Below are 12,471 nucleotides of genomic sequence, written 5' to 3'. Positions count from 1 at the left end.
AGAGCATTTCACATGTGTTTGTGAGAGGTAATTCTGAATAATGTCCCTGACGGCCCCTCATATACCTGAGCTCCCACTTTGAGTTGGATCAGTCTGCTGACAGGACTGTGAGCGTCTATAGTCTTTACTAGGGCCGGATCGCTGTCTAGTGCCTCAAACACTCTCACTGACCCTAAGGAACAGGGAACAGATGATTAATAATAATAATAATAATAATAATAATAATAATAATAATAATATTAATATTGATAAGGCAGTCCGTTTCATATATAAAATATGATGGAGGACAGGCAAACCCAGTATGAAACCACAAACAAGAAATCATGACAAATGTTAGTTCAGCCATTATTGCCCAAAAATCTTTTAACCTTCTACCACAGCAGGTAAAACACACTCTCCACTGTTTTCTGATGGACTTAGAGCTTACAAATTAAAAGTATACCCCAACAGGAGTCAGAAAACAAAGGTAAAAAAAACAGGAGGAGGAAACAGGTTTCAACAAGGTTGCCATACGTGACGCAAGCCATAGCTGACAACTTTGCCAATTTTCACCTGGATCCAAGTTAAACGAGGTAACACCTGTTTCAAACAAAAAAAAAAAAGATCAAAACGGAAGAATTCATACCTGGCAGCTGCAGGAGTTTGTTCTCATTTGTGAGCTCCACGTCGTCCTTGTGTGTGCACAGCCTGGTCGCTAGGATCCCGTCTCTCTCGATGTGATGGTAGGCACTTTCCATCAGCTTAGCAGTGACTTCCTCTGTCACCCTGAACAGTGTTAAGACACAACTTGATTAAACTTTTCCTTTAGAAAAAAACACTGACCTGCTGTCTGCTGCCTGAAAAGCTTGTAACTGCTCTAAATGCTTTTATGTAACATACATAACTGGACAATGCTATATAATGTACATTTGGCATAAAACTAAAAATAAAGAGTTTGTGCACTGGGATCACATCAGCTTTAAAAACACATTGCGTTGTGCTTGAAAATTGGACAGTGCTCACTGATTTACCTGCCCACCCTCACTGCCTGCAGGAGGGAGATGAAGGACTGGTCTGTTTGCCTCCTCACTTCTGTTAGCTCCATGTTGAGCTGGATGACTTTACGCCAACTCCTGGCCTGAAGAGGGGAAAGAGTCTTTTTAATAGCATCTATTTATGCAGATAAGTCTGTAGGGCAGATGCTGACTCATGAGAACAGAATACACTATCTTTAATACATGTTAATGACTTATTACAGTGCACTCACAAAACCAGTTCCGTACGAGGAGTACACAAAACATTAGTTTTAGATAGAGATATAGATAGATAGAGAGATAGAGAGATCGAGATCTAGATAGAGAGATAGAGAGATAAAATTGATTAATGTTGTTAAATTGTTCTGTTATTTCAACAAATAGAGAAGTTTTTGCATCCATGATGGTCTGACCTGAAAGCAGAAACTAGCCTTTTCCTTTCCCTTCGAGACAGGAGGCAGCTGGAGGAAGTCCCCACACACGATCAGCTGGATGCCTCCAAATGGTTCAGTAGACCGTCTCACTGACCTGCACGAGTGCAGAGATGTGGGGGAACAGATGAGGGAACAGTGATTATAACTTCTATATGTCTGCAACTAAGGACAGTTTATTATTATTATTATTATTATTATTATTATTATTATTATTATCTGGAAATAATGAATGTTTGCCATTGTTCTGTCATATATGATGACCTTTATAAGACATGATCCATATGTTTGTTTCCATGCATAATATTTCAATATCATTTAGGACCCACAGGAGATTCAGTTCATGAGGCAGTGCTGACTATATACAAATGTAAGATTCTTCGAGCATGGGCAATAAAACAGACCATACTCCAAGAATGTATGTATTACATTAAATCCATAGACAGAGTTCCTTAAATCTTTCTGCACCACTTGACATTCAGCAAGACTTCCTGGGTTTCTGTTTTTTGTATATCTTAACTGTATAGCCTAACTAAAGAGCGCCTGTCAGATCTGCCATTAGAGCCATGCAGTGCTTCCTTCATCCTCTTAACACCCTAACCTGGTGGTTTTGGTCCATTTGTACATGTCTCACATCAGAGTGCTGCTGAGCGTCTCGGGAAAACCTAGGAAATGATTATTCTAGCTGGAACCAAAAACCATAATACACAATAGGAGTGATATCAACAACTGTGCTCAGACACTGTCAGTAAAAGTCAGAGGAACACCATGCCTAAACTGATAAAGAGGTGATTTCAGTGTGTTCAGTTATAAGTGTCTCAGGGTGTGTTTGGACCAACTGAATTTAAGATTTTGTAACCAATCGTTGAAACACAGTATGAATCAGTTATTAGACATTTCAAACTCAGGTTAAACATTCAAGTCTTCTACTTAACGTTTCAATCTATTGTTCGAACCTTCAAATCTTACTTTAACCTTTTAAAACAGATTTCAGATGTATGAATTATGAATGGGGAGGAGTTTACCCAGCACCAGCTGTCTGACAGAGCTTTAATGAATTAAATTATATCAATCACCAGCGACTACACTTTGTATAATTTGTGTATTATGTAAAGATGTCAAGAAATGTTAAATTAGTCAAATTCATCATTAGGTTCTGTGGTTAGGACCAATTCAAATCACCAACGCAGTTTTCTAAACATGATAGAAAATCTTTTCAGGAAAGCTTTGGATATAAAATACTTATCATGCAGTCATCACTGTGCTTTGATGAAGATTGTTTTTTGGTTTTGATAATCTATGATACATGTTCACAGCTTCAACACTACTGTAAATCTCATTGTAATTTATGTTTCAGTCTCATCTCACCTGGCCACCGACTCAAGCTTGTCAAAGAACTGGGCCTCCACCATGGAGACCTCGTCGATGATGAGGTGTCGACAGGTAGTCCAGTGCTGCAGCACCCCGGGCCTCTGAGCCAGTTCGATACATTGCTCCAGTGGTGCAGAGCCGGAGCCAATACCTGGAAAGAGCACAGAGTACAGAGTAGAGAGGATGGAAAGACAGATGGTCAGTGGGGACACAGATGAATAACATCTATGCAAATACTGTTTACTCCCTTTATTGTATATTGAGATTTAATTAACAACCTCACCATTAATTTGGAAAGACATTAGACACCTCCTGCTTGATTATATGAAAGATTCATAATCTGTAATACGCCATCGCGCAGACATTGTAACGGAGTCTAAGGCTGCAGATAGATACAAGATACAAAGACCTTTTTCTATTTAAGACATTGATAAGTAGGACTGAAACATTAAGTTGATAATAGTTAACAGTTTTGATAATTTACTGTCATTTTTAGGGATGTAACAATACACTCAACTCACCATTTTAAATCAATTTTTTTTATTTTTATAAATTTTTATTTTATTTTACCCCTGTGCCATTTATGGTGGGGAGGTAGACTCATATTTATCAGCCTATTATGCAAAGGCTGATGATTTTCAACCTAACCTCCAGTATGGAAAAATAAACTTTATAACAAAATATTTTTTTTATGACTGAGGAAGATTTTCTCAGACAAAAATCTACAAGATATTTTTTTAATCAATTTATAGAATCCTTTAATTTCCATTTTATCTCTGAGGTTGGGTATAAATGATGCAAAACAATGCATATTTAATTTTATGAAGTGAAAATTATGTTTTTGTGCCTTGATACCACGACTGATTTTTCATCTAAGCCATTTGAATCTTCACATATTTGTATTGTGATTTATTATTTTATTTTATTATCTGAATTATTTATTCAGAGATATTTTTCTAAGAAAATCAAATTCACAGGTCCAGTTTTGAGGAGTTTTGTCTTGTTGTAAACTGAATGTCTTTGGATTTTTGGGCTGTTGGTTGGATGAAACAAGACATTTCAAGGTGAAACCTTGGGCTCTGGGGAACTGTGAAAGACATTTGTTTCAATACTAAATGATTAATCAAAAAAAATAAATCAACAGATGATTCAGTAATGAAAACACCTGTTAGTTGCTTTATTCTTTTCTTCTTCACTATGACAGGCGTCTCAGTAGAACAGAACAGGCTTATTTAAGGATTGGCCTTTGGTGAAACTGGCAAATTGACCAATTATTTAGATAATGAACAATTTGACATGCTAATGTACAATTTGACATGCTAATATTGGGGGGGAAATAACCTCTCTCACCACTAATTGTGTCATTTCCAGAGACACAATTTGTGTCAGTCTTGCATAAAAAAAATTAAATAAATAAAAAAAAATTACAAAAAATCTTTTTCATCTCCTCAGAGACCCAACAACTGACCAGCAAAGTTGTGTAGCGTTGTTCCTCCAATGTGACATGCAGCCACTCCTGTGCTGGCTGTGGCAAAGGTGCTCTTTGGAGGAAGAGATCCCATGATCCTCTTCAGTAGGAAGGACTTTCCTGTACCTGAAAAACACACATCCAATTGAGCTTAACACAGACAATTTCATACAATTATACAAGTTGTTTATCGAAATTTTTTATATGTTGTTTATATGAAATGTTAGACAGATAGTCACTGATAATTGTTGTCAAAGTGTAACTTACCTGCGCTTCCAGTGAAGAAGACGTTCCTGCCACTCAGCACAGCACTGAGAACAGCTGCCTGCTCTTTATTCAACTTACGTGATGGCAGAGACAGGATGGGCTTCTTACTGGGGTTGGCCTTCACCTGAAATAATCAACACACAGCATTTAACAGATTAGACCCAAAGACAGAGAGCATGGACTCAATCCAGGGAGGAAAGTGTTGATGCAGCAGTCTGCCACAGATAGACACTGTGATGTTTTATGTGTGTGTTCAACTCACTGGGCTGAAGTTACAATCACTCCTCTGCCTTTTGACCTGCTGCCCTGTTCCTGCAGCAGTCTTATTGGTGCGGTCTGCCAGCCCTTTGGGAGCCACTTTACTCCTCAGCTCGTTGACCTTCTGGATGTCCTTCTGCTGCAGGGGACTGATGGCCTCGAAGCTGCGGGGCAGAGCGGCTTTGAGCTTCTCTCTGTCGCTCAGAGGCTTGCTGCTCAGCCAGGCCTGGTGCTTGATGCTCAGGGTTTTGAGGAAGAGGTTCAGCTGGTCGGGAGGGCAGTTGGAGATGAGCACCTGGATGTTTTCAGGGAGAAGTTTGACGGTGCACTTCCCGTCTCTGGCGAACTTGGTGAAAAGTTTGAACTCTTTCAGGCGGTAATTTTGCGGGACTTTTCCGTCGTGGACCCGGAGGAAGATCTCCTGGAACTCATTCCGGCCCAGGATGACGGAGGCTTTACGGATGACCTGCCTCCGGGTGGCCTGGCCGGAGGAGTTCAGCTGCTCCACCGTCACACAGCACTGCAGCTGGGCCCCGTCATCCGCGGATTGCATCGCAGCAACTTTCTACCAAATACAAGCGTTCATATGTATGAATGAATGCATGCTTCAGGCGGTTTCATCTGAAGGTTTAAACAAAACATTACAGAGCGACGGTGCGTGAAACAAATAAATTAAATAAACAAAAGTGCCTGAACGGAAACAATGTAACACCGGCGCAGCTGTGTTTCATTCAATCAGCACAAAGCTCGTAATGTAACTATAATGTAACTCGACTGCTTTATCGACATAAACTTTAAATGAACAGGAAACTTTTTAATTCAGCTCTTACCTTTGTTTTGGTTTTGTTTTTTTTTTTTTTAAAATAACTATGTAATCTTTGTCTCTATGCAGCTGCGGATCCACCGTCTGTGAGCGTGAGCACCGATTTTGAAATTGTCAGTGCCTGAAATCAGCCAATAGCTGAGCGACGCTCCTGACCAATCAGAAGGACGAGCTTTAACACAGCAGCCAATGAAAGACGAGAATGGACCGCCCCGTGGCTGCACCGACCAATCGCTGGTATTGTGACTAGCCACGTCATATTTGTGTGAAATACGCATGGCTATCCGGAAGTGGAGAAGAACTTCACAATAACGACGCGTTTGTCAAGTTAAATGAATAAACTATAGTCGGCCTGTTGAAGTAAAACTCAAAGTGAAGTTAAAACTAAAGTCAAAATTCAGTATTGTACAATATTAGTAATTATAATATAAATCCAGCTGGAGGACACTCAGCATATAAAGAACATTATTCTTTTTTAATAACTGTTTTGGTCACGGTGATGATCTACTGCTACCCAGCTGCTGCCCATGTGGAAAGAATAACGGAGGCAGATGAAAGAGAGGAAGGCTTATATCCTACATTATACAGTGAGCTGTTTTAGATCCGCACGTAAACCTGCACATTTTTTCAAATTCATCGGTTTAATAAACAGATTAAAATGAAAAACTAATAATCTGCAACGTTATGCAAGAACAAAACCTCACTCATTATTTTTTAATAATACACGCACACAACAACAACAACAAACAAATCTTTTTCACACCATAGACTCTCTGTAGACCATGTGACACTTCCCACAACCTGCTAAGGGAGAGAACGTAGCTCCACAGTCGAGCATCTGTCATTAGACAAGGTTGACCAAACCCAACAAAATGTAATGTGACTTTAATGTAACAGCCTGATATTTCAGCTGGGGGGCAATGAACTGTGACAGGCAGAGTAAGGGGTGTTATCAGTGAGTCTGGTGAAATTACTGCCTCACATACACCAATCATCAGTCAGGATCTAGCTGATGTCTCTGAAAACCAAAAGGTGATGATGATGAAAAAGTAATTAGGCAAGATGATTCATAAAGCAAAACATGATCACAAACCAACCTAAACTTTTAAAACACCAGCAATGCATTATAAATATTTCTGTCTCTGTGGGCGACTTGTGGACAACTTTCTTGAACCAAAAATTGTGTGTTAAAGTATAAATCACAAGTCAAGCTTCATTAATATTCTACAGTTTTGGCATCTTGAGTCATTTGCTCATTAGATTCCTGTCACACGGGTGAACTGGTAGGCTGTGCTGCAGACATGTAGAGAGAGAAAAATAGAAAAAGGTTCTTATGTTTACAGCTGCAGTTCCACAATATAATAATCTCATGCCCTAGTGATAGGCTTTGCACATTTTGCTACTCTGCACTATAAACATTCAAATGTACCAACTTTAAATAGAGAAATAATAAACAAATAACATAAAAATATCATTTGAAAACTTTTCAATTCCTTTTTTTATGTGGAAAATATTGTTCAAAAGAGTAATGGTGTTTTAAAGCCGCATGAATTGATAACAATGCATTCTTTTGGCTAAAGAAGCATTAAAGATGCAGTTTATGTTCTTCCATTCTATCAAGAAATGTGGTTTAATACTTTTTTGTTATTTTGAGTACTGGAGATGGTCTAAAGATTAATCTGTTCTCCGATTATTGTCTATGAAATGTGGCTATGGTCTTTCTACTGCAGGCAAAATGTTAGTCAGTGTTCTTCAAAGGCAGACCTTCAACCTTGGTAATAAAACTTCCAGTGGATTTAAAATTGGCTCAGCAGAATAAGAAGGATTTTTAAAAGCATTTAAAAGTTTCCATCTCAGAGAAAATTCATGGGGATAGAACATTCCTGTTATGAAAAGCAACACATTCTGCGTCAGGCAGGTCCTCGCCCAACAGTTTAATTGGTTAACATTTGAGTTGTAATCCCAGGTGTTTTTTTCCCCTGCGGGCTGTGGATTCTAACATGGGGGTTTAAAGTTAACTGTGCTTGTATGATCTGAACAGAAGGTACATTTATAGTAAACACTAGCCTCTGATGTTACTGCAGATACTCCGTCCCATGTGGTCAGTAAGAGCACAACACATCACATGGCTCTGTCGAAACCACAACAGCTTTTAAGACTCTGTATTCCTGATAAACAGAAAATGAACAGCAACAACATTGATTTCCCAGCAATATGTAATAATGGAAAGATACATCTAACGTGCATTACAGGAGGGGGCATTTAAAGGTGCACAGTGTTCTGTTAAATGCTTTAAGAGCCCACAGAACATCCGTCTGCAGTAATACGCATTAATACATTTTCATTAAAGTTGACTGTGTTATATATTGAGATGGCACAGGAGGACACTGCAATTTCTACTTGACCTTTAACACTCTCACTATTTAATGGACAAATGGTGGATGTTGGTGCCTCTCACCGACCACAATCCCATAGTGACCTTATTGAGCCCCATGGAAAATGTGTTGAGACTTTATAAAGTAAATATCAATAATTCACAAGATAAATATTATGTAATATTGTGGGGGTGATGTTGTGCTCTTGACATAATTTTGACAATTACATTGTGTATTGAATTACTCTGCTGGCTCATCTGGCATGAGCTAATGAAGGTTTCATCTTGGCCCAGAACAAAAAAACACAGAGCAAAGGTGCTGAAATATGAGAGCACCACTTGCATAATGTCTTTCTACATTTTCCTTTTCTCCTCCCTTCCTTTCTTTCCTTCTCCTTAGGTGTATCCTGTCAAAGTAAAGGGCACATCCACCCAACCTTTCACTTATGCATCCACCCACACATATGCTCGCTGACTAGTGTGTAGTGTAACAGCTAATGGTATGTCGCACTTTAATATGCACAAAGCTGGAAAGAACCGCTATGAACCAAGAAGCAGGTTTTAGTTAGAGGCTTTCACTGTATGTAGTTTGTGTGTGGTTGATTCATTTATGCATCGGGATAACACGGTGAAAGCTTATCTCAGTAAACACTTAATGTTCCAAAAAGAGGGCAAAGAGAAGGAAAAATTTTCTTAAGTAAATCAAATGACTTACTCCATGCAGGTTGATCCTGAGTCCCACCGAGGGGTGTCTTGTCTTGTCTGTTTGTTTTAAGTGAGAAGAAGTGAGTGGATGGAGGTGGTTCAGCAAGACATCACACACATAAAAACACACACTTTCCAAAGTGCCAAAGGCAGAGAATACCACATATTGTATTTTTTTGTATGCATTAAAACCCTACATACCTCTTTTATATAGCGCCCAGAGTAAGATAGGATCTCCTTTAGAATAGCAGCTCATTATTTCTGAACTGGGGCAATATGGCCTATGACTCATCCTGCTGTGTCTGTCTGCGTGATGAAGTAATAACCCAATCCTTTACTTACATCTTGGACTGTGTCAGGCAATTAGGTTCTCTGAAGGAAGGGACTTTTCTTGAAAGGGATGGAAGGTACGTCGATTAGGATAATTTGAGATATTAAGATGAGGGGCTACCAGAGAGAGCCACTTCATATAAGAACAAAAAATACAAGACAAGCAGCAGACTCCAGGTGATGTATCAGTAGAAGATGCCGTCCAAACCAAACTGAAACCAACATCACTCTATATTTTTGAAGAAAGGCTGTAATTTTGACCAAACTCACATGTACAAACCTCTCACAAGCCCATATGACTTGGCCAACGCAAGTGAAAGATGAATATCGCTGGCAAACACTATGATATCAAAAAGCACAGCAAGAGACATACATTACATATAAATTCCAATTAATTTCCTTCTCTGAAAAAGACAGAGGGGGAGAGGTAAGCAGCTGAATCCCCTGTGCAAATAAAACACAGCAGACAGATATTATAACTTCTTGCTGCTGCCAAGCACTGTTGGAGGATTAGCAGTGACATGGACAGTAAAGCTTTGTCACAACACTACTGAAGTTCCAGCAAGACTCATAATCTATGTTTAGCTTTAATTTATTAACCTCATTAAAGGAATAGTTTGGCATGTGGGAATTACATGTATTCACTATCTTGTCAATAGTTAGATGAAAAGTTAAGCCTCGATCTGTCCATCAGTAACAACATCCACCCATTAGCACCTCTGGAGTCTTGGCGTCACCATTGCCAGTCCAACAGTGGTTGTATAATGTGTTAGTGAGCTTTAGACGGTGGACGGTGTTTGGACAGAGCCAGGCTAGCTGTTACCCTCTATTTCTAGTCTTTATGCTAAGCTAAGCTAACAGGCTGCAGACTGTAGCTTAATTTGTTAACACACAGGCATGACAGTGGCAACAATATCTTCATCTTAATCTTGGCAAGAAAGAAAGTGTGCAGCTTATGCGGTGACAGGTGACTTCCCCCTATTTTTATTCATTTCAGGTTTCACATTAACCCCAAAGACTTATAATACCATTGACTGATCGTTCTGTACTGACTGTCAGCGGGGCACATCTTCCCTCCTTTACTGTGACACCGACACCAGGCTGCAGGGACCCTGCTGGGTATGCCAGGCCTTTAAGTAGTGTCATGGAAAGTTTCACCCTGTGGGACGTATAGGGAGGCTTCTTATTAGTGCTGACATCCCAATGAAGCAATTGAAGATTCAAAAGTTTATATAAATAATAAAAAAATATGGACAGCAAAGAATAGCAAAGAGTGATTGTACCAAAAGTATTCAGCAAAAGCAAAAAGTTAGTAAATGGCATTCTGCACAGACTGTGATTTTAAAGGGCTTATATTTTACATTACAATGTATACATGATTATATATTTCTGCTGTCATGTAAAAAACTTTATAGCTCCAGTTTTGGATTTAGTTTTAAGTGTAAATTAAAAGCTAACAGTTTTTTTTACTCGGCCACAAAAAGCTTAACTCAAGATCAGTGGAATTTGAATTAAGATTTTTGTGTCAAACTACTGTTTCCAATGTCAAGAATGGACGTTCACACACATTTTCTTCTAAGGTTTGTTGACCTCTGACTTTATAATCCCATTTAAAATCCTGATTGGAAAAATATCCCTCTTACGTTCTGTGAACACTTTTCTTATCTTAAAACAAAAATTGTTTTTTATCAAAAGTTATTATGTCTTAATTATGTTTAAACCTTGAAAAATCCTAATTTTCTATTTTGATAAGGCGCTCTTCCTCTCACAAACAATCCACCCACTGTATTTAAAAGCTCTTACGAGCAAACCATTGTACACCATGGCAACTGCAATAATGGCCTGCTCTTGTCATTTGGCAATTTAGACTCGCAGACACAAAAAAAGAAAGAAATTGTAATTCAGTGATATAATTTTGATAATAAATTGCAATAAGAGCTCTGTGCTCTCATGTTGCACCATGTTCGATATGTCAAAACTGTGACTTAAGATCAGTTTATCTCAAAGTGTTTTCTTCTTTCCTAATGAAGAACTGATGACAGATGGCTGTCACATCACATGCTTAGCAGCCTGTAAGGAGTCAGAGGGGCTGTCAGTCTGTCCGCAGTAATGAGCTGCTAAATTGTCAGGTTTTTAGTAAACACACTTAGGCAGAAAAAGGGTTAGGGTTAGGGTTAACAATTAAAACAATTTTAGAAAAAGAAGAGCAAGATACACTACCGTTCAAAAGTTTGGGGTCACTTAGAAATGTCAACTTATTTTTGAAAAAAAAGCACAGTTTTTTTCAATGAAGAAAAACATTAAATTAATCAGAAATACATTGAGGATTCTGGTGAGGTGCCTGGCCATCTCTTAACAGACAGACATACCAGGCTGAGCGCTATCTTCCAGTAAACTAGTGCTGTGCAGTAAGTCTTGGAGGTGGTGCTCTTTGGTCTTGTCCGTGTGAGGGAGGGAAATTGCTTCAATTAAGCGCTGTCCACAGGGTATCGGCGAGGCGTTGAGAAAATGGAAGTGATAGCCTTCCTTATTCAAAATTCCTTATGCTCTCTTACAAATCTCCCACTTGACCGCACCAAGAGAGCCCCAGACATCACATTACCTCCACACATGCGTATGACAGATGGCGTCAGGCATCTCCCCAGCATCTGTTCACTTGTTCTGCAGTTCTCAAAGATGTTGTTGCTGGGTGTAGATCCAAACACCTCGAAACTGTAGTTCGTCTGCCAGATGACACTTTTTCCCGGAGTCGCGCTCTTCACGATTGGACGTTGAGACTGGCGTTGTGTGCGGGGTACCATTAATGAAGCTGCCGTGGATACCTGGGTGAACGTCGTTGATTTCTCAAAACTAGAAGCTCTAATTGTACGTTTGTCCTCGCTGTGAGTGTCGTGCAGGCCGGGCCTCTCATTCTCTGTCTAGTGCGGGTTCTCGGGTTAGAGCCTGTTTGTGCCTGTTGCTGGATTGAAGGGAGTGAGGATACAGCACTGTTGGTAGAGAGATGCTTCGAGTGTCTTGGCACTTCCGCATGGAATAGGCCTTAATTCTGCAGAACAAGTGATTAGTACTTCGATTTCAGGAAGAAAGTGCTCTTTTCTGGCCATTTTGGAGAGTAGTAATCGAACCCTAGCACATATGTGAGGGCGCCACAGGACATAGTAGCTCAAAGGTAAGGCAGTCGTTTAACTTCGTCTATCAGCACAACAGTTGTTGCACTTGCTAACATAAATTGCACAAGGGTTTCCTCTGTGAATCATCAATTAGCGGTTTAATGCGATTAGCTGAACAAATGATCCCATTAGAAGCACAGGAGGTGGATGGCTTGCTGGAAATGGGCCGGCGAGACAGCGTGTAGGGTAGCGATATTCCATTTAAAGAAATCGCCGGTTCAGCTACGAATAGTACATTACCCACAGTTAAATGTCTACGAC

At 39.5% G+C, this 12,471-nt stretch overlaps 1 protein-coding gene across 1 annotated transcript in view; it reads right to left on the bottom strand.

Annotated features, from left to right (window-relative positions):
* Positions 1 to 5,369, bottom strand: part of pif1 (PIF1 5'-to-3' DNA helicase homolog (S. cerevisiae)) — a 9,755-nt gene extending 4,386 nt beyond the window's left edge. The window contains exons 1-8 of the mRNA XM_035670884.1: positions 4,813 to 5,369; positions 4,551 to 4,674; positions 4,284 to 4,409; positions 2,813 to 2,966; positions 1,427 to 1,541; positions 1,011 to 1,117; positions 626 to 765; positions 66 to 172 (exon numbers count right to left, since the gene is read on the bottom strand). Of these exons, the coding sequence (XP_035526777.1) occupies positions 66 to 172; positions 626 to 765; positions 1,011 to 1,117; positions 1,427 to 1,541; positions 2,813 to 2,966; positions 4,284 to 4,409; positions 4,551 to 4,674; positions 4,813 to 5,361 (1,422 nt within the window). The 5' untranslated portion in view covers positions 5,362 to 5,369. The remainder of the gene's footprint in view (positions 1 to 65; positions 173 to 625; positions 766 to 1,010; positions 1,118 to 1,426; positions 1,542 to 2,812; positions 2,967 to 4,283; positions 4,410 to 4,550; positions 4,675 to 4,812) is intronic.
* Between the last annotated feature and the right edge of the window lie 7,102 nt (positions 5,370 to 12,471).

Source organism: Morone saxatilis, unplaced genomic scaffold (assembly GCF_004916995.1).
Source record: "Morone saxatilis isolate NCDOM2014 unplaced genomic scaffold, NCSU_SB_2.0 Contig23, whole genome shotgun sequence".
Classification (NCBI taxonomy): Eukaryota; Metazoa; Chordata; class Actinopteri; family Moronidae; genus Morone; species Morone saxatilis.
Note: the sequence above shows the minus strand (reverse complement) of the source record. Positions and strands in the feature narration are given on the sequence as shown.